Source organism: Oxyura jamaicensis, chromosome 2, assembly GCF_011077185.1.
Source record: "Oxyura jamaicensis isolate SHBP4307 breed ruddy duck chromosome 2, BPBGC_Ojam_1.0, whole genome shotgun sequence".
NCBI classification, from domain to species: Eukaryota; Metazoa; Chordata; class Aves; order Anseriformes; family Anatidae; genus Oxyura; species Oxyura jamaicensis.
Window position 1 is genome coordinate 30,132,809 of NC_048894.1, and position 23,189 is coordinate 30,155,997.

Here is a 23,189-nt window from a genome sequence, read left to right on the forward strand (position 1 = left end):
AGAAAGGAAAAGAAAGGAAAAGAAAGGAAAAGAAAGGAAAAGAAAGGCAAGATGATGTTAATTTTCCACACTGACATGCATCATGGTCACTCAGCTATGCAAACATCTTCCTTTTAAATCTCAATGTCATAGCAGAATTTCTCAGACAAAAAGTTCAATATATTTTAGGATAACTTGAAAATATTTATTGCAGTTAATGAATTCATAAGCATTAAATAAGCAGTTCCAATACTATCAGAACAATATATAAACTATAATCGTGGATGTTGTTTTCTTAAGTATGCATGCTAATTGCTTAATTCTCAACAGTTGCTTGGCTTCCAGAAGCTCCAGCTGAATTTAAATGAACCTGTGACAGAAGGATTTTGCATTTTGAAAAGCATTTTCCATGATGTTTCCCAAATGAGAGGATAAGAGTGTGCTAGGATATGCCAAATTGACTATGATTAACCTGACACATGAATTAATTCATACCATTTATAGGCGACTATCAGGGGTTTGGGAGATTATGGTCACAAATTTAGGGATATCAAGAAAATTTTCAACATAACAGGGTTTAATTGAGGATATATGTAAGGACATGGTCAGAGCATTCAGTAATTAGAGGAACATGAAAGAACTTTCTAATCAGTTTGGTCTACATCTTCTGAGGGGGAAAAAAAGAAAAAAAAGTGCTGTTTTAGTTTTGATCCAAAAAAAGGTGCCAACTACATTGTCAATAGGTCACAGAAAAGTAGGTGTTTTTATATTATTTATGTATAACTGGAATCCTATTCTATATCTTAAATAACTCATTTGAGAAATATACTGGAGCTCTATTTCTTATATCTCAAAATTATATATTTATATGTATATATATATAAAGACAACAACAACAACAAAAAAAACACTTCACAAAATAAAGATTCATAGATCTTTATAATCTTCTGAAAAACTACAATGTCTTACAATGTTTGGGTAATGAAACTTAATTATTTCTGAAACTTTTTGATACAAGTCCATAAAATTATACATTCAAAAGCACTGTCAAAGTTCAACTAAACTAATTTCCACATAAAAATATTATTACTATATAATATTCTAATAATATTAGAAAACCTTAATTATTAAAATATCAGTGCTTATTAAATATTAACTTTAATATTAGTGATATTAAAGTAATATTACTATACTTAAAAGCAACTTTTATGTTCATCCTTTCCCAGTTATATTTTATCCAGTGTTTCCAGTTGCCTAAAAATCAAAAACAAGCTGTATATCTAACCTAAAGAAAAGGAGAAAGGATGGAAGGCAGAAGTAAAACTGTACACTTTACACTTACATTTGTAAATCTTTATAGCAAATAAATGTGTCAAAGATTAATTACTTTTAGCTTTTCTGGAAGCAGACTCACTATGACTCAGTGCAGAGGAAAATTAAAAATATGCATCTTGTTTATGTGACAAATTTTCAAATATAATCCATAACATTTAATTAACCATCCACAAAATTTCAAAATTGATTTGAGCTTCAAATTGACAACAAGAATTTGATCCATAGGTATTGTTTTTCTGTAAGCTACCCCCACAAATGGATTTGTACTATACACTAAAAAAGAAGAAGCAAAGCAAAATTTATGAGTTCTAAATAATTGACTGACTGCTGAGATAAATTATCTGGATTTGCATAACTGCATCTGACTATGTGTCATGACAAATTTACAGAGAAAGGCATCCAAAGGTGCCTTTCACACCTTTATTAACTGTGCTCATTCATTAACATACTGTGATGAGGTATGACTTTTAGTTCACAGCACTGTGCATACTCATTCATTTTTGTAACTATAAAACCAAGCAGCTAATTACAGTCGAATGAGAACAAGATGGGTCAGTTCAGAAAAGGAAGTAAAATGCCTAAAGTAGGATTTTTGTATTATATTGATGTCCTTATTCATATTAAGATCTTGAAGGCCTAGCTCAAGTGCTATTAATCTATAAAGCACTAGTACTTGATAAACCCTTTAGGTTTTCACCTATAGCTTCCACAAACCTGTTTCTGAATGTGAACAAAAATGTTTCAATCTTCACTGGATTGAAAAATGTTTCAATCTTCACTTGCCGAGGCGATCGGCCCCAGGGCAGACGTGCTCTGCAGCGGAGCGGGGGATCGGGATAGGCAGGGCTATTTTCTCGTCATCGAGGCAGCCGAGGGAGCCGCCATGACCCAGCAGCCCTCATGAGGGATGCTGATGAAGCATAGGCGGAGCCAGCAGCGCCCCCTCCCTGGCCGTTCAAAAGCAGCCTCTAGGGAGCGCGAGCGACCAGGAGCACTGTGGACAGAATGGGCAAACGGGGTGGGGTGCATCAGAAAGGCGGGGCGTGTCAGTTCACGCAGGCAGGGCGAGGAGGGAGGGCAGAGCGATCTCCCACCACTAAGAACACCTCAACTGACGGCTTTTGACCACCAGCCAGGCCACTATGGTCCTGGCTAGGCAGAGAGCTCGTGCTAGAAAGTCTGTAGCCACCCAGACTACCCGCTCAAAATGCAGCAGTTCAGGTCTCTGGATGCAGGGAGTGCCAGAGCCTGCTGCTGCCGCCATCTGAAGGTGGCAGAGATACTGTGTGTGTGAGGTGTCAGCAGGTGGATGACCTGGTCCGCCTGGTGGCAGAGCTCAAGGAGGAGGTGGAGAGGTTGAGGGCCATCAGGGAGTGCAAGCAGGAGATAGACTGGTGGAGCAACTCCCTGCAAGGCCTGAAGGAGAGGCACCGGGGTGAGACTCCCCTAATGGGGGTGGAGCCCCTGCCCAGTCACTGTCGGGCAGAGAGAGGGGACTTAGGAGTTGAGGAGGAATGGAGACAGGTCCCTGCTTGACGTTTCAGGAAACTCCCCCCACCACCTGCCCCACCTTCCCTGGTGCCCTGGAGCTCGAGAGAGCAGTGGATGAGGGTGTGGTAGGAAATTTAACCAGGAAGCCTAGGGTAAGGAAGTCTGCTCCACACCTCGACTGCTCCCACCAAGAAGGAAAGAAGGGTGATCGTTGTGGGCGACTCCCTTCTCAGAGGAACGGAGGGCCCTATCTGTTGGCCTGACCCTACCTGTAGGGAAGTCTGCTGCCTCCCTGGGGCCAGGGTCAGGGATGTTGCCAGAAAGCTTCCCAATTTGGTTTGCCCCTCTGATTACTACCCCCTGCTGATAGTCCATGCTGGCAGTGATACCATTGATGAGAGAAGCCTGTAGGCTATCAAACGGGACTTGAGGGGGCTGGGACGGTTAGTGGACGGAGTGGGAGTACAGGTGGTGTTTTCATCCATTCCTACAGTGGCAGGGAATGGTTCAGAGAGGACACGAAAAGCCCACCTGGTAAACACGTGGCTCAGAGGCTGGTGCCAACACAGAAGTTTTGGGTTCTTTGACCACGGGGCGCTTTACTCGGCACCCGGCCTAATGGCCACATATGGGTCCCAACTGTCCCCAAGGGGAAAACAAATCCTGGCCCAGGAGCTGGCAGGGCTCATTGAGAGGGCTTTAAACTAGGTAAGAAGGGGGGGCGGAGATGAAACAAAGCCTGTTGGAGGTGTGCCAGGGGGAACAGTGGCAAGGCTGGGGGAGAAGGCTAAGGCCCAGCTGAAGTGCATCTACACTAATGCACGCAGCATGGGCAACAAGCAGGAGGAGCTGGAAGCCATTGTGCAGCACGCAGGCTATGACTTGGTTGCCATCACAGAAACGTGGTGGGACCACTCTCATGACTGGAGTGCTGCAATGTCTGGCTATAGGCTCTTCAGAAGGGACAGGCAGCACGGAAGGGGTGGTGGAGTGGCTCTCTCTATTAGTGTTTTGATGTCATCGAACTTGAGGCTGGGAATGACAAGGTGGAGTCGCTATGGGTTAGGATCAGCGGAAAGGCCAACAAGGGAAGCATCCTGGTGGGGGTCTGTTATAGACCACCAAACCAGGATGAGGGGACGGATGAGGAGTTCTACAGGCAGCTGGCGGAAGTTGCGAAATCGTCAGCGCTTGTTCTTGTGGGGGACTTTAACTTCCCAGACATATCCTGGAAACACAACACAGCCCAGAGAAAGCAGTCCAGGAGGTTTCTGGAGAGCGTGGAAGATAACTTCCTGACGCAGCTGGTGGCGAGCCTACCAGCGGTGGTGCCCCGCTAGACCTTCTGTTCACTAACAGAGAAGGACTGGTGGGAGACGTGATGGTCGGGGCCTGTCCTGGGCAGAGTGACCACAAAATGGTAGAGTTCTTGATACTCGGCCAAGTCAGGAAGGGGATCAGTAAAACTGCTGTCTTGGACTTCCGGAGGGCTGACTTTGAGCTGTTCAAGACACTGGTTGGCAGACTCCCTTGGGAGGTGGTTCTGAAAGACAGAGGAGCCCAGGAGGGCTGGGCGCTCTTCAAGAAAGAAATCTTAATGGCTCAGGAGCGGTCTGTCCCCACGTGCCCAAAGATGAGCCGGCGTGGAAGAAGACCGGCCTGGCTGAGCAGAGAGCTGTGGCTCGAGCTTAGGAGAAAAAAGAGGGTTTATAATCTTTGGAAAAGAGGGTGGGCCACTCAGGGGGACTACAAGGATGCTGCGAGGTGGTGCAGGGACAAAATCAGAAAGGCCAAAGCTCATCTGGAGCTCAATCTGGCCACTGCTGTTAAGGAAAACAAGAAATGTTTTTACAAATACATCAACACAAAAAGGAGGACTAAGGAGAATCTCCACCCTCTACTGGATGTGGGGGGAAACTTAGTAATCAGAGATGAGGAAAAAGCTGAGGTGCTTAACGCCTTCTTTGCCTCAGTCTTTAACAGCAAAACCAGCTGTTCTCTGGACGCCCAGTACCCTGAGCTCGAGGAAGGGGATGGGGAGCAGAATGTCGCCCCCACAATCCATGAGAAAATGGTTGGCGACCTGCTACAGCAGTTGGATGTACGCAAGTCGATGGGGCCGGATGGGATCCACCCGAGGGTACTGAGAGAACTGGCGGAGGAGCTGGCCAAGCCGCTTTCCATCATTTATCGGCAGTCCTGGCTGTCAGGGGAGGTCCCACTTGACTGGCAGCTAGCAAACGTGATGCCCATCTACAAGAAGGGCCAGGGGGTAGACCCAGGGAACTATAGGCCTGTTAGTTTAACATCAGTGCCAGGGAAGCTCATGGAGCAGATTATCTTGAGCGTCATCATGCGGCAGTTGCAGGGCAAACAGGCGATCAGGCCCAGTCAGCATGGGTTTATGAAGGGCAGGTCCTGCTTGACGAACCTTATCTCCTTCTATGACAAGGTAACACGCTTAGTGGATGAGGGAAAGGCTGTGGATGTGGTCTACCTTGACTTCAGTAAGGCATTTGACACCGTTCCCCACAGCATTCTCCTCAGGAAACTGGCTGCTCATGGCTTGGACTGGCGCACACTTCGTTGGGTTAAGAGCTGGCTGGATGGCTGGGCCCAGAGAGTTGTGGTGAATGGAATCAAATCCAGTTGGAGGCCGGTCACTAGTGGAGTCCCCCAGGGCTTGGTACTGGGGCCAGTCCTCTTTAACATCTTCATCGATGATCTGCACCCTCAGCAAGTTTGCAGATGACACCAAGTTAGGTGCGTGTGTCGATCTGCTCGAGGGTAGGAAGGCTCTGCAGGAGGATCTGGGAAGGCTGGACCAATGGGCCGAGGCCAACGGTATGAAGTTCAACAAGGCCAAATGCCGGGTCCTGCACCTGGGGCACAACAACCCCAAACAGAGCTACAGGCTGGGAGATGTGTGGTTGGAAAGCTGCCTGTTAGAGAAGGACCTGGGAGTATTGGTTGACAGTCGGCTGAATAGAATATGAGCCAGCAGTGTGCTCAGGCGACCAAGAAGGCCAGCAGCATCCTGGCTTGCATAAGAAACAGCGTGGCCAGCAGGTCCAGGGAAGTGATTGTTCCCCTGTACTCGGCTCTGGTGAGACCGCACCTCGAGTACTGCGTTCAGTTTTGGGCCCCTCGCTACAAGAAGGACATGGAGGTGCTTGAGCGAGTCCAGAGAAGGGCTACGAAGCTGATGAAGGGTCTGGAGAACAAGTCTTACGAGGAGCAGCTGAGGGAGCTGGGACTGTTTAGCCTGGAGAAGAGGAGGCTCAGGGGCGACCTTATTGCACTCTACAGGTACCTGAAAGGAGGCTGTAGCGAGGTGGCAGTTGGTCTATTCTCCCACGTGCCTGGTGACAGGACAAGGGGGGATGGGCTAAAGTTGCGCCAGGGGACGTTTAGGTTGGATGTTAGGAAGAACTTCTTTACTGAAAGGGTTGTTAGTCACTGGAATAGGCTGCCCAGGGAAGTGGTTGAGTCACCATCCCTGGAGGTCTTTAAAAGACATTAGATGTAGAGCTCTACAAGCTCTAGATGTAGAGCTCTACATCTATCTTTAGATGTAGAGATATGATCTAGTGGAAGATATGTTACCGTTAGGTCAGAGGTTGGACTCGGTGATCTTGGAGGTCTCTTTCAACCTAAACTATTCTGTGATTCTGTGAAAAAACTCACCCTTTACCTCATGTTTAAGATGAATAAATTAATCTGTGTTGTTGGGTCTTGCTATACATGTTCACAAAAAATCTAAGAAAAGGGATGGTGCACCAAGTGCAGTGAAGATCACTATTTCATTTTGAAAGGAGAGGAAAAGTGACAATATTCCCACCTTTGAGAGAAAAAAAAATCTAGTAGATACCCCCAGGGAGTGGGATACCATGGCTGAATTCCCTTCTTTGCCTGGGGAAGTTCAGACTCCTGTCTCTTTCACTAGAGAGTACCAAACTTTAATAAAAGATCTGAGCATTCATGGGCAAGACAAAAGAAAAAAGGAAACAACAACAAAAAAAAGTATGTCTATTCCAGCAAATCTTTAAATATTTACTTGTAAAATTGTTACAGAACAAATTACTGAAAGAGTTCTTTGAATGAGGAGGTAATCTGAACATGTTTAAGAAATCAGACAGGTCAGAGAGATGTATGAAAAAAGATACCAAAATTTTTCAGATATTCCAGACACATGGAAGAATGCAAGGTACTCGGGTAGATTTTATACAAAATGGCTTTTCTTTTTCTAGAAAATGACTTTTTTTTTTTTTTTTAATTGTTACACAAGAATAGTTGGGTGATAACTTCACTCAGAGTGGAGGTATTCCATTCTGAATCTAAGTGTACGAAAAAAAAAAGAACAGAACTATTTTGTGTATTATTATATATATAATACAATATTTATGAAACGAAGCAGTGAGCAATATTTGCAGATTGCTCGGAAAGGTCATTCTGCACCTTTGGGATAGGGCTTCTCAGATGCAGCATACATTTTACAACTAAATTTTTGTCAAATTTGTGTAAATCCAGAACACTTATCAGTTTTGTTTTGTTTGTCTTGCTTATGTTAATGTATGAACAGATTACATACAAAAAGTTCTATCAGTGCAAATAACTATTACTTTCTTATGCTTAAGAATAACAGTTTTTAAAGAGGTGATATAAAATAGACTAATAATATAATTGTATAATAATATAAAATAGACTAATCTGTTCCAGAAAACGTGAGAATATTGCTGTTACGGTATCTGACTAAGCATATATGGATAGATTTGCCCAGATCTTTGGTTTAAACTGTGTTTTTTTTTTTGTTTGTTTTTTTTTTTTTTAAAGAACCCAAAGTCAATCAATGTGTTGTGGTGGGGTGGAAATTTTTCTGAAGTTTATGGCATCTTTCATTTTACAAGTAAGCTACAAACACAAACAATTAGGATTTGCTCTGCCAACTCCCATTACTTTGAAGAAAATTCCTTCCCTCAAACAGCCCTTTAAGAACCAGGATAAAACAGAAACAAGAATTTTCCTCATAACAATGTTCTTGGAATAAGACAATATAAGACAGTTACTTAAGGAACACAGTTACAACATTGTATAGATACTGAAAAATATAATACAAAATTAAGACAACACTAGCTATATGCATGTACAAAGCAGCAGCTACAAAAGGTAATACCATACAGTGAGTATTTTGTCTAATCTGGAGAGAGTGATGATGCCATTTGTGCACAAACCACAGTATGTGGGGAGGTTACCTCTAAGCCAGGCAGGCACAAGGGGAGTGGTGTGGGAGGGCAGTGACTACCAACCCTTCTTCCAACCTGTTAGCACCTCTGTTTCCACTGTCATTTTCTCTGCTCCTTATTTTCCTTTGTTCTGGCAGCAGCCAAGGAAGCACAACTGGGTAAGTGAGTGTGGGTCTGGGGTAAGGCTGGAAATGAGCTACAAACTCTGGATTTGGACTCAAGAGATGTCAACCACCCTTAAAGACAACCTAGTTATGGGGAATAATCTGAATTCAGTGGAAAAACTGAGGTAAGATCTGAAGGAAAGCCCCTCCATAGGATCTCAGAATCTTACTGAGGAAATGTGCCTCTGCGAAGTATTCTATTTTCCTCTTACCCAACTGCTAAAAGCTCCTGGAAAACTTCCTAATGGCTTTGACCAAATGTTCTGAGCTGTTCTCCTATATTTCCAACATAATATTTTTAAAAAACCTACTCTGGAGAAAATTCTTTACCCTGGCCTTTTACTCTCCTTCCCCACCTCTGGATTGTTATCATTAATGTGCCTTGTTTCAACATATCACAGGAAATATCACAGAATAGAAAGAACATATAAAAAATCATTTAACTAAAAAATAAAATGTTACTAAGGAATCTTGACTGCAGAGAGTTGAAAGTTACTCAGAGATTAAAGTCTAGGCAACTAGTAAGAAAAATAAATTACAGTTTTCAGGAAAAAATGGAATTTTCAAGAGGATTTATAATATGAGACCTATCAATTTGACGAAATAATTATAGTTCTCCAAAGAAACAAATATAAAAATATTACAATTAATTTTGGATTTTTATAGGTATTAAAAAATCCCTCTTTATTTTCAGTTAAAATAATGTGCAATGTTATTCTGTTACTGCAAAGAATGCTTCAAAACTGACCATTATTTTCTATAGAGCTATCATGACTATACAAAAAATTATTTGCAGATACACCATGTTTATCACAGATATGTGACGTGAAGTTTTTTACCTCATTAATACCTTTAAAGCATGCATATATGATACTTCACTTTCTACTCTACATCCATGGCATAAAGCAGAGCTCTTACTTCACACTCTTCAATTTCAGTTTCCCGGTATACATGGGACTCCAAGGAAAAAGAAATTGAGGACAGTCTAAGCTTAATAGGCTTAGGCAGGAAATGCTTGCTGTGAGTATTTGGCTTCATCCTTTCTCCTACTGAAGTTAAGGTGTGCAATTCTGTGATTTGTTTTTCTGTATTACCGATGGTACATAGAAATGTAAGATAGAGAGAGATGCAAGTGTCCATATTATGAAGGTTTATGCATTTACATGTTCTGTGCCAATATACACAAAACTCTCCATGCTATAGACATCATATCTCACTATATCCTGATATTCAGAATACAGAAAACATGGTTTCTCAGTGAAAAATAGGATATACACAAGTAAAGCAAATTTTGCATGCTTTATAAAGAATACAATTCGGATATTTTAAATATGATATGGAATAGTTGAGCTCCTACTATATTAAACATTTAAAGAGAACAAATAATTTAATTAGAAAAAAAAATAAAAAATAAAAAATGACTATTTTTGACTCAAGATTTACCCTGAAGACAAACTGCAAAGGGAGGAATCTAACTGCCTCCTGTATTTTCATAGCTGGTGTACAAGTAACAGCCAGTTTTACTGGCTGACAAATAGAAGGAAGGAAGAGAAGATACAGCACTCCACTTCTCTTTAAAATCCTTATAAGATGCAAAAAAAAAAGCAATTCACTAATTGTCATTCGACAAAAGAGTTGTCATTGTGGATGGGCCAGGAAGTGGGGGCTAGAACAGCAACTCCTTTTATTCTTCCTTACCACACAGGCCACATAAATGGGAACAAGGCATGATCTAGTGTTTGGAACCATTTTCAAAGAGTTTCTGGGTGGAGATATCACATTCTCTTTGGTCTTTTTGTTCTTTTAAATTAGTAAAAAATATTTCAACATAAGCCACTATTTCATCATCCTGAAAACAAAATGAAAAAAAAAAAAAAAGAAAATGTGAAATGTGCCATTAGTAGCTTGCCATTAGTAGAGTATATTTGGTGAAGCCTTAGGCTGCAGTATGAGCTCTGCATAACCTGAACGTGGTGTGTAGTGGTGACTGAGAACAACTGAGTGGCATAGTGTCAGGGTCTGGGTGGCATGGACAGGGGGACAAAGGATGTGCTGCCTGGGGGCAGGACTGGCTGAGAGCCATACCCAGCAGATAAAATATCCTGCCCTGCAACATAGAACCACCAATCTGAAGGAATATAACGTATATGTCAGAAACTGATTGGACTGTAGCTGATGAAACAAAGATTGTATGGGAACCCAGGGAAAATCTCAAGCAGGGCCTGTCCTCGGAGGCACCCAGGTCGAGCTGATATATGGGTACCATTAACTTCCTGCTGCTTTAAATAAGAGTAGACTGTGAGTGAATTCTGGATGCCTGGGGAGACCCATACTGCTAGTGGAAACAATGGGATTCCCTCACAAAAGAAATTATTCTTTCCAGCAGACTCCCATGAAATATGGCTTTCACTAATTAAAGAAAACACTTCAGAGAATATGGAAATGGAATTTGGAAATGTACTTTTCAACTAAGTATTTTTTTAAATTATGTTGCCAGATCTCCAAATAGTGCCAAAAACGTTATCAGCTTTCATCTACTGACCAAAATAGCTCTGGGTTATTTTTGTTTGTGCATGGGTCCTGTTAATTATTATTTATTTTTACACAATTTATATGGACTCAGTAGATGAAAAATGAACTGTTGACAAAGGAGAAGATGTTACAGGGCCTTCAGTCACACATAATGCTATGACAACTACAAACTTCAATTGGTGTTAGTGCATTAGCAACAATTATATGACTAGCTGTGAAAAGCGCTACTGGTAAATATCCAAGTATTGAAGATTGATTGATTCTGACAATGCTTTGTAATGAAATGTGACTTTGGCCAAAATATTGTGTGGGAGCGTGGGGAGGAAGGAAGAAGCAGAGACTATCAGAGAGGGATAATAAGCTAGAAAATAAATTAAAGGAGAACACATAAGCTTTTGTTGATTAAAAATGTATTGCTAATGTTCATATGAGAAGTTCAAATTAAATTTGGAATTCTTTATGGAACCTGCTTTTGTACATTGGGGGTAAAGTTGGTTCAAAAGAAAGCCCTTAACATCTACTCTTTTAAGCATTTGATTTAATACGTTTTTGACCTAACTGTATTATAAAAATTCTGGCAACCAAATAAAATCATTTCTTAGATAAAGCAGCATATAAATGGGCATCTACTGGCATGAATGCTTACAGCTAAAAAAATAAATAAATTACCTGCTTCCATAACCTCCTCCCACCAATAATATGGCCAAATAATATTTGGATAACATCAATACTACAGACATATATATCTGCCAAAAATCTTCCCTTTATGTCTCCTATCAAAAATAATTACTCTACAATATTTGAGAGCAGCTAGCATGTCTCTTCCAAGAAGTAAACTCTACAAAGTATCTTAAAAGAAAATGAGGACTCAATTTAATGCAATAACTTTTTTTTTTCAGTATAGCCTTTTACAACATTCTCACACTATTAAAATAAGTTGATGTTAATTATTCAAATAAATGTAGAATGTATTCATCAACCACTGCAGTTTCATCCTAGTCTTATATCCAAGTAAGAAAAAATATATGTATTTATATAACCACCTTACCACCAGCAGTTTTTTTTATCAAATGATTATAAATGTACTTAAGTATGTATGTTCATATGTACTACACACAAACACATATTTTTTTTATATATTTACTATATATGCTGTACAAAGCCTTTTTTTTTTTTTTTTTTTAGAAAGATTGCTAAGGCAGAAACAGCCAGGGTCCATTTTACACATACTATCAATAAAGAATGTTCAAACAAACATATACTACATACTTAACAAAGTAAAGAGTAGATAATCTACACACTGCCGAGGCAGAATTAGACAATTATTAAATTATTAATTAAAATTATTACAGAATTTAAGAAAAATGGTGTAGAAAGCATGTTTCAGACTAAAACTCTGAGTTCCTGAAAAACAGTCAGTTACAACAAAGTTCAGGTTTAAGCAAAAAATGTATCTTCTGGTGAAGATAGTTCAAAAACCTACTGATAGACTAATGTGGCTGGAAATGTAACTTTCATAATAGGGCTGAAGTTTATAATAATATTTCTCTAAAAGCATTTTGTATCAGTGGCATTCTCATTAATGTTAAAAGGAATAAACTGTTATGGTTGCTATTTCAGCTACTTATATTAAAAATTTATTTTTGCTACAACACTTTTAGAAAGAAAAATAATCTGTGAACGTGTCATGTGAACAGTCACTGTTTTGCTGCGTACAAACTGACAAACTTTCATAACTGTTAAAATTCATAAATGAATTTTTATTGATATTTAGTGTAATCTGAGCTTGAATAACTTGGATTTTTCACTTCAAATAGTCACTTGTACCAATGCAAGAAGATTTAAAATGTCCCGTTCTAGTTGGCAAGAGTTTACATCCACATAGCACTGAGTAAATTTACAACCTTTAGGAAAAGAGAGATGTGTTAGCTGAACTACATTTGTGTTTATTCTCACCTGAATTTAAAATAATAAAAATAAATAAATAAATAAAAAATAAATTACCACCTTCACCTACTCAATTATATATACTCATAGACTAATACTAGCAACATTACCTGTACTGCACAAGAGGATCCCAAGTCATTTCCATTTATTGACTAATTCTTGTAGTATGTTATGATTAAGAGTATTTTTCTATATTGTGTTTATCTGTGCAGTTTCATAAACAGTATCTAGATGGCCCCATGCACATGAATCGATTTTAATTGTAGTCATTATCATAAAACAAACAAACAAACAAACAAATAGAACACATTGTACCTCAGAATGAAAACCAAAAAAAAAAAAAAGGTATAATCATCCTAGGTAAAGCACTTTAACAAGTCTTTCCTAATTCAGCCTGGGTAAACCTATATTAAGTTAACTGTCCTTAGAGATATAAGGCAGAAATTAGAGAGCCTGGATGTTCTCTGCAATTTCTAGATAATATCTTTTATAGGAAAATAAACTAGATCAGCTGTGTGTCTGACCAGGTAACATAAGCACCTGTATTTACAAGCACCATATGATGCTTTCTTACCAACAAATAAGCATTCATTTGGTAGCTTCAGAATTTTCACTGTCATAAACAAAACACAGAATTCCCAGGGTTTATTTATTTATTTTAAAGAAAACAGTCTTTTTTTGTTTCTTTGTTTGTTGTTGTTGCTGTTGTTTTTTCCCCTCTTTCTTTTCTTCATTATTGTCTGTTAGGCAAAGAGAAAGAGTCCAAACACACACTAGTCAAATACCTCTCCTCTGCTATTTCTTTGATGATATTCATTTATACATATAGCGATTGACTGAAAGCACAGCACAACAACTCGAGACAAGTAAAATGTTTATTCATGTTACAAGTAGTTTATTCCTCAAGCATTCTGACAAGAGCAATTCTGAAATATTTACTAACTCTTGACAATGCTAAGGCTGGCTAACTTTCTAAATAGTCATCTACGAGATTTTAAACATACCTACAACAACAACAACAACAACAACAACAAAATTATGCAACAATGCAACACTGATTGGAAACTTCAAGCACTGGAACATTAACCTACTTTTCTTCATGTTCAGTTTAAGTGATTTGAATCCAATAGCCATCAAATGAGGACATGTTTCTAGAAATCCATCTCACAAAACAAATTTGAAATCACATCCACCCTTCATCATCATCATCTCATTGTATTTGTAACAGACTAGAGAATGAGCCCTGTTTCCTCCGTCTCGTAGAAAGCAATTATGTTCATAGTCTCTCTCTCTCTCTATATATATATAAAGTATTAAAATGATTTCAGAGTGTTTGTTATGTGCAGTGGGAAAGTTAAATGATTTTACTTTCTTTTGCCAACTACTGGATTAGCCTATATGCTTTCTTACCAAAAAGACAGTCCACGTAAACATGGGTATGCCTTAAGATCTAATAAATACTGATTAGAGCTAGAACCACTTATTCCTCAAGGATATCTTCTTTATAAGCATTTTTTTTTCCATAAATGTATAATATTGTTTATAGAGCTCAGACTTGTATATTGCAGTCCATAAGACTGCACCACTGGCATAGTGCATAGCTGACCATCTCAGTGATGACTTTTCATTAACTGTTGTGAATGCTAGCTGTATCTATTAAATCTTTATAAATAAAGTGTAACTCTTATCAGAATATTTTTTTTCTCATATTTTATTACAATTAAAAATGCAGCAAAAATACTTTGCTATTTAATCTCATCTTAGCAGTTAAATGTCATGTTACCTATCCCTGATGACTAATAGAGTAGTTGCAAATCCTAATTATGAATAAGCATCTCACCATTGCATGCATACTTAAGCTGAAATGCATCAACTTTAAACATTCATTAATGGCAATATAAAAATTCACTAAAAATGTATCCTTTCTGAAGGAATTTATTTCTGTGCTTACTTCACTTTATCAAGAGAATAATTTAGATGATATTTCAATTGCTATAAAAAATTAGGACAGCAGTGTTTCATACTTTATAACTCCATACCGTAATTGGCACCATATTAGACACTTTTCATGCTGTTAGAGTAGCTGAAATGTTGTCAGAGTAGTCTGTCACTCTTCAAATAAAATACGTTAAAAATAAAACAGACATCAGTGTAACCCTCCATATTTTTTTGTCCGCTTTCCTTTAAAAATGGTATAGTTTCAAGAATAATAGTCCTTGAAAGAGAATGATCTCTCCAGCCTTAGTATCAAGACAGCTTAAAATTTGCTATTATATTTTCCCTAAATAAACAAATAAATAAACAAGTCCCTTAATAAACAAACAAACAACAACAACAACAAACACTTTATTTTAAACCATTTTGAAAGAGAATCCATCAGAATTACAAAATAAACTTGAGTTAGCCATTTAACTGATGAGAATTAAAATAAATACTATGCAAATGAAAGCGGTATGAGGCTCCTAAAGCTTAACATAGGATATGGCACAATACAAAAAAAAAAAAAAAAAAAAAAAAAAAACAGGAAGACAAGAACAAAAATGTCTGGAGCTTATGTCAGAGAGGGGAAGTTTCAACAGTGAACTAAGATGTCAAGGAGGGAAAGATGAATTCATGAGCACAGACTGAAGAAAAGAGAGAAAAGGAAGAATGGTAAAGATCATTAAAAATGTTCAAAACTGAACAGTTTTGAAACAGAAATTGACTATCTGAAACAGTTACACCTCAGTGCCCTCAACACTTTCCACAGAAAGCAGGCTCACAGCCAGGCTGCCAGTATCTCCATCTGGCAGGCTTCCCAACTTTCTAGGTATCCAGGAAGCTAGAAATTCTGGTCAGAAAACCAGAACGCTGAGCACCCAATGTCTGAATGAAAGAGTTTTCTGCTGATGATACTCATAAGTTAATAACTTTTTCTCTTTTGTAGCTAGAAAGATAAAACATCCTTTCATAAATCTTCAGATGATTACATGTGGGGGACACGCTTCTCCTATATAATGGGTTTCCTATAATTCTTCACATCCTACCAACTCTTTTGTAAATTAGTTCCAATGTAAGTTCAGCTTGTCCCACCTTGTGGGTAAAAGCAGAAAGATGAGTTCTCTGCTGTAGCCTCTTAAGAATATTAATGTTTGCTTATCTGTACTACAATGTTTGCTTTATGTATTATAAAAAGTCAAAGTCTTTACAGCAAATTAGTATTTTCTAACAGATCAAAAAATGTAGCTGGAGGAAAAAGGACAAAAAGCTTTATTTTAATCTATATTTCCATGCGCTTGAAAGTCTAACTAGTTTTCACTTATGACAATTGGCCTAACAACTCTACCTATTCTTAAAAGCCTCATCTTGTTCTCAGACCACCATTCCCACAGGAATACTATTGCAATGCTCAAGTGATGTTGTTTGTCTTCTTCGTGACCAAACCACAGTGATGCTTTGCAATAATCCTGTAATCAGAGACCATCCTCAGCTCTTTATCTAGCAGTACCACTACACCTAAGGGACATCCCACTGTGCTTTGCACTAGAACATTTCATTACATTTCTATTTCCTACACTCCATAATGTCATCAAACTTTTCCAGCATAATATTCATATTTTTCTCCATATTGGCAAAAGTTCCCAAATTTGGTTTAGTGAATTAATTCTATTAGTATTCAGCTATTTCTTGTTATAATATTATTAGCAAAAATAATAATTAGCTTAGTCTCAAGTCTGGTACATGATACCATACTTTAACCTGAGCGTCTTCTCTTTCAGGACACATTGCAGTCACTCCTTCAACTTACTAAAATAGTAATACTGGTTATCTGAAGAAAACTGAGTCCTTCTGTGAACATGGAGTACTCCTGACAGTATACACCCAAAAGCTCAGCTGGCCTTTGACACTGGAAAGTGAGGGGTTCCTACAAAACTAATCCTTTAAGTCTCTTGATTTTTCCATTGTTCTCATGTTCCAGCTGTCTTCTCCCCAGAAAAGGAGATCAGCGGCTTTTTTTTTTTTTTTTTTTTTTTTTTTTTACACAAAGGAAGAATAATCAGGTCATTAAAAACAACAATAACAACAAAAGCAAAAGTTTCATATGATTTGTCTTTTTTTCATTGTATTTTTATACCTGTTTTTAGGCTATGTTAGCTTTTCTTAGGTTGACAATCAGCTCTTTAACCTTTTCTCTTGCAAGGGCTACAAAGTCACTGTCATAATAGATTGCTAATCACTTTGCTCTCAACTTTAATTATTTGTCTATTAACCGATAGAATTACCATAGGTAGTATTTATTAATAAATGACTTCTCAATGGTCTACAAAATAAAAAAATAAATAAATAGTGCCCCTAGGCATGAAAAAAAAAGGAGAAAAACCATCAAATTAAGATTACTTACTTGATTAAGTATATCTTGTTTCTGTAATGCATGCAAGAAAAGAAAGAAGACATATAGATTAATGCAGTATAGTAACATTTAGGCTTTGTTTTTATAAATATTATTTGGTTGAAAGGTTAGTAATGCAGATGAACAGGCTTAAGACAAAAGATAGAATATCATCATCTTACATTAGCATGTATGTCAAGAAAATGGTTCAGGTCAGCATTCTAATCTTGATTGGAGAGTGCAAGCAATTTATTTTTAACCGTGCAATGACAGACATCCAAGAAAAAGATAAGAAAGTAAATACAATGTTAGTCTCTCTCAACCCCATGTACTTAAAAAAATTAAGTAAAAATTGCTTGTTGCCAGGAATGGTTGTTAGTGAAACAAGTTAATCAAAAATGAATGGAATGATAAACACTAGCAAAAACCATCTCAGAAGTCATCATCACATGCTGCTTTAGTTTATAACAATTTGTTCTCATTTTAATAAAGACACTGGATTTTCTACCTTTCTACTTTATTCACAAACTGCTGTCACTTACTCCCAGTCAGATGTACTACCTTAAAATGGTGAATATAATGGTATTATCTGCATAAATTACACTGATTGTGACAGACTTGTTAAACTAGAGTAACCAAGAGAATCTTTGATACATCCACAGTCACTTTAGAAAAAACCCAGCACCTCTGGAAATTATAAGTACCCTGAAGAATATTTCTTCTTAGAAGTATCCTGACTACTTTAACAGCTTTCCAGCAGGCTGATGTTAACCTACCTGTGTGTCTTATATCAGGTATAAAACCTAGTCTTAATTGACAGTAATTATAGAAAAAAAGATGGAAAGGCAAAGGCTGAGTAGCATTTTTAGATGTTTCAGTAATCTGTTCTACACTGAAAGCTAGCAGAGAGTAAAAGCACCATAAAAATAAACTTCCTATAGTTCTGACCTTCTGATAATCAGATACATCATTTCCACTAAACCCAAAACTCATTCATTCAACAAGATATAAGATAAGAGATAAACAAGGCAGATGACTTCTGGTAACAAGCTTCAAATATCAATAGAATTTTCTTTTGCTATTTGTGTCCCATTAAATCAGCTTGTGATATAAAAGGGAAAAAAAAAAAAAAAAAGGAAAATAAAATAAAATAAAATAAAATAAAATAAAGAAGCAATGGAGTGGAATAAATGTCAGAACCCTTTAAGCAGTAAGAAGCTTGAAACAAGTTCTTAAGACTTTTTCTAAAATGCATAAATATATCATGCTGCAAAATCTGCCAAAGCTCTATGCCCCACATTTATTAGTCTAAAAATTGACACCACTTTTTTGTAGGGTATTGACGAGCCTGGAAAAATACTTGGAGTGTTTATGAGACAATGATCTAGGAAACAGGTAAAATGGAAACATGATGGTATCCTCTACAAAACACAACTACAAAACAGAAGTAGAATGTTTAAAAGTTCAAAGTGCTATCTACAATATATGGAAGAGAAAATCTGCTCTGTGATTGATTTCACCTAGATCATTAAATTTTTGACATCTCCTGTATCTCTCACTAAAATAACTTAGGATTTTGCTGTTGTTGTTCTTGTTGCTTATTTGTTTGTTTGATTTATGGATAACAATTGCTTAAATTAAATAGCATATCTGATACAGGGGTTCTCGTCTGACCTGAAACAATCAACTCTCAAATCTTCCTGTAAAAGGCTTTCAACAGCAAGTTGAATGCATGCCAAAGACACAGACACACCTGTACAAGGGCAGTTTGTTTGACTTGGAATATTCACTCAGCTGCAGAAGAAATTTCAGCTGCTCTGCTTGCAGTTGAGCAGCTTATGACACAAAAACTGAGCTAGTAAATGCTACTAGATCCAAAGTAGCTACTGGCTATGTTTTCCTTTTGTTGCATTGCCTGAAGTTTAAGCACTAAGCAGCAAATCGAAAAAGCTGTTGGGCTTAGCCTGGGACCAATACTGCCCAGTAGCAGTGAATAGCCTGGTCCCTGCTGAAGACAGTGGAACCAGAGCAAGTTGTCTGACTTGTGCTCCCTGCTCCTCTTCTATCCTCATCACTGTTTTGGACACTGTTCTATAATCCCTGTATGTTTCAGTACATTGGTAGGATGCTGCAAGCAAATCACCATAAAATGAGGAGCTCCAGGAAAGGTACAGAGTCACAGAATTGGCTCAGGACCAACTATGATTAATAATTTCAGTGTTGCACATATTCTGCCAATTCACGCATCTTCAGTTAGAGCAGTTGTCCCATCTACCCATACTGATGACTCTTCACTGTGACTCAACCTCCATATACCCTCAAACTGGAGGAATGACCATTTGACTGCTAGTTGTGAGACTAATCTCAACTCTTTAAATACCTATTTATACCAATACCAAATATTGATAATATGATGTGCTACCTACATGAAAACATGTTTTTTGAACATACAAATACGCAATTACTTTGAACTGTAAAAGTTGCACCTCGCAAAGCTGAAATCATTGTATGATGAGAGAACTGAAGATTTCAAAAACCAAAAATGGATTATAACTGCCTTACTTAACAACAATTCTTGTCTTTCACATCCTGAAATACAGGATCAAGTCATACTCGTAACTGTCAGTACATTTTTCTACTCTGAATTCCACATAATGCAAGCATATTTAGAAACATTATTGAAACAGGTTTTTAGTTAGCTACATTTTGATGTGTTAAGCAGATCAAAATTGCAGTTGAGGGCTTCAAAAGGAAACAATCTGTGTTTTTCTATCATTTGAAACAGAATTTTTCTCTAGGAGTGAGTCTGTAGTGACAATGCACGCACACACATTCAGCTGAATTTTTGGTTTCATAACATGAGAAAAATAAATCCCTCTAAAGATGATCCCATTACTAGAAACAACACACATACACACACACACAAATATATATACATATTAGCAAATCTCATTCATCTAAGATGACATGCTTAACGTTTCTAATCTTTAAAAAGAATTTGGAAAAAAAAAATTAAAGGTTTTTGGTTATTTTTAAAGTTTTTTTTTTTTTTTGTCTTATTATGCTAAGCAGATGTGTCTAACATTATGTTTCTAAACCTTTAGTTCTTTAAAATATTCATATTTTTATTTCAAAACAGAATCAGTTACCCCAAACTACTGACTTATAACATTTCTTCTATTTTAAATGCTTATATTTTACAGCATTTGTAAACATTTTTCCCACCATGTCCGACCATTGAAGAAAGAAGAAGAATTACCCCTTCAGGATTATATTTTGCTAACACACCATTGCCATGGAATTCTTCTAAGACATCCTTAATTTTCTTAGTGGAATCTAGATGAAGAATGAAGAAAGAGAAAATTAAAATACAGAAAACTGATTTATATAATATGAGCTGTAATTAAAGAAACAACAACAAAAGTGCTAATAGCTTTTCTCAATGTGCATCAGTAATTTTCTCTAGCTGTATGAGAGCTGCGGGCAGGAAGAAAATGAGAATATTATGTACCCTCTGACTAAATAGTAAAAAACAGCAAGTTAACACAGAATGCTCAGAAATACTCTTTATTCCAACTGCTATTAAGTAGCATATTTCTGAAGGAGTTGTTTTTTCTTTCAAGTCACTTTTTTTTGTTTGTTTGTTTTTTGTTTTTCCTTGAAACCTGAGTCATCTACCAAACATGCTTGTTCTCAACAGTGCTACTAAATCTCCTCTGGCATAGGTGGCAGTGAGTAGAGGAACTGTCAAAGGAGACAGTCTATATCAAGATAGAGGCCATACTTGAAGAAAAATACTTTTCTGCAAACACATGACAGAAAACAAACGTTGCTCTTGAAACGCCAGCTTTTGTGGACCTCCAAGATATTCTAACTACCACGGTAACTTTAGGACAAGCCTTGTCTAACACAATTGTGTCAAATCACTGCAGTTTGGAAGCACATAGATGCTTCCACACCTTTACTTTTCCATTTGTTGTTATCTATCAATGTCAACTTGCAAAATAACAAAAAGAGTTATTTCAATAAGTAACCACAACATAAAACCTTTGGACTCAGATTCATTTAGCACATAAACATGCACATAATTATCTTTTCCACCCTAAGTATCTCAGCAATACAATAAGAATAGATATAACTCAGTTTTGTCTTTAAAATGCAGTAGTTGAGTGCATAATGGTCAAATGTGCATAATCGCCAAAACACTGGAGTCACCAAACACATGAACCAGTCATCCATGAACCAGAAGATGGATTATAAAAGAAAACAGGTGTACTTAATGGCTATACACTTATTTCTACAGCAAATCTTGGAAACAAAAGAGAAAAACAAAGGCTGTGGAATATGAACAGGACTCTCACATGAGCAATTAGTTAGACACTTAAAATTACAAACATTAGGACCTAATCTTCCTGTTTTTGTTTGTTTGTTTTAACTACAGTATCAAAATAAAGAATTGCAATAGTTCTTAAGAGTCAAAGAAACTGAGCACCTCTATCCTGAATCTAAATTGTGCATTTAATAAATCATGTAACTTGGAAGGAGAAAACATGACAACAGGTGATTTGCAAAATAGCTTTGTAACAGTTCATAACAGCTATACACAGGGCACACCAGTAAAACTCAGTTTTAAGGGTTGCTGGATACTTCCCCTTCTCTCCCTTCCCCCCCCCCCCCCCCCCCATCCCATTTTTGATTGTAACACACATAGCTTTTTGCCAATGTCTATCGTTGTGATCTTTTCTTAAATTAAAACTCCCAAGACTATTTGTGGCCTTGATACAATAGTTTATTTTTATTAATCAGATGTATTGCAATGTTACTATCAACTGTAACTAACTGAATTTCACTGGTTTAACGGGCAGCCACAGCAAATATTTACTTGATAAACAGTCATCTAAAGTCTCATTTCTGTGTCACCTGAAACACTGCAAATTTTATTCTTTAATTTTGTTGCTTATGTTAAAAAGACAAACTGTAAAAAATGAACATACTTCTTTCATTTTATATTTTTGTCATCTTTAAATGAACAGTATGTCTATGAAGCTGCAATTAAAAGCAAACACCTGTTTTATGTTACTTACTAAGAGTAAATTAAATCTTTGTTTTTAATTTTGTTCATATTTTTTTTTAGTTAAGCACGATTAAGACAAAATATTCTCTGTTCTGGGAACAACACACATATCCTCCCTTTTTCCTGCACATTGCCTTAATGAAGTCATCCAAAAGGCAAAGCACATTCCTTGTTTGAAATTCTTGTCAAGAAAAAAGGCTTTGTGGATGTAATTCCTGCTTTGGTTGTCACAGCAAAACTCTTCAGGAGATTTTGATGTTCTGAACAGGAGGTGTATTTTTTACAAACATAATGCTATACATTTCACAGCCAAGGCAGAACCATTTTTCACAGTCTTTTGTTCACATTCATTCAACCATTGTTTTCAGTTCACAGTGTGGTATCCAAACTAACACAAATAGATATATGTATGTATTTTTAAACACCAAAAAATGGAATATTGATATTTTAAGTCAAATGCTGAAGGATAATCTTCAGTATGGCTAGTCTTCAACCTTCCTCAGAAAAATTAACTCTCCTTACTCAGCTTCTAATAGCTGAACTAGTATTAGAAACATTTCATCTTCAATAAGCTGACCAAGATATGAGAAGCAAGATAATTTTCAAGTGTCAGTCATATTCTGGGACATTTAAAAAAAAAAAAAAAGCACAAGAGCTAGTGTCTTGGAAATCTCTATGGCAATAAATAAATAAATAAATAAAAATAAGGATAAAATCCAATAACATGTTTTTAATTCTACTGAAAAAGAAAAAAAAAAAAAAAGCCAAGTAAATGTTGTCCAGCCAAAAAAAGAAAAAGAAAAAAAAAAGAAAAAAAAAAAAAAAAAAAAAAACAAAAAAAAACAAAACAACAACAACAACAAAAAAAAAAAACAGAAATTATACACAGAAATAATCATGATGTTTCCTTAATATTTTTTTCCTAAATTTCCTAACTAGAAAAATACAGCAATGCTATGGGTTCCTTTTCAGTTTATTTGGTCTGATCAAAATCATATGCATGCTCACTGGAAAACAGTGGTATAAACACAAGCCTCAAATGAGAAAAGTAGTAG

At 37.1% G+C, this 23,189-nt stretch overlaps 1 protein-coding gene across 18 annotated transcripts in view; it reads right to left on the reverse strand.

The window, feature by feature from the left end:
- DGKB (diacylglycerol kinase beta) overlaps positions 1-23,189 on the reverse strand; it is a 377,456-nt gene that overhangs the window by 275,927 nt on the left and 78,340 nt on the right. For 14 of the 18 annotated variants that reach the window (XM_035317633.1, XM_035317628.1, XM_035317627.1 and 11 more), the window contains 2 exons: positions 20,320-20,396; positions 17,073-17,093 (listed from right to left, as the gene is read on the reverse strand). In XM_035317633.1, coding sequence (XP_035173524.1) covers positions 17,073-17,093; positions 20,320-20,396 — 98 coding nt within the window. Of the gene's footprint in view, positions 1-133; positions 228-17,072; positions 17,094-20,319; positions 20,397-23,189 lie in introns of those variants that run through there. The other 4 variants (XM_035317637.1, XM_035317634.1, XM_035317639.1 and 1 more) reach the window with 2 other exon arrangements.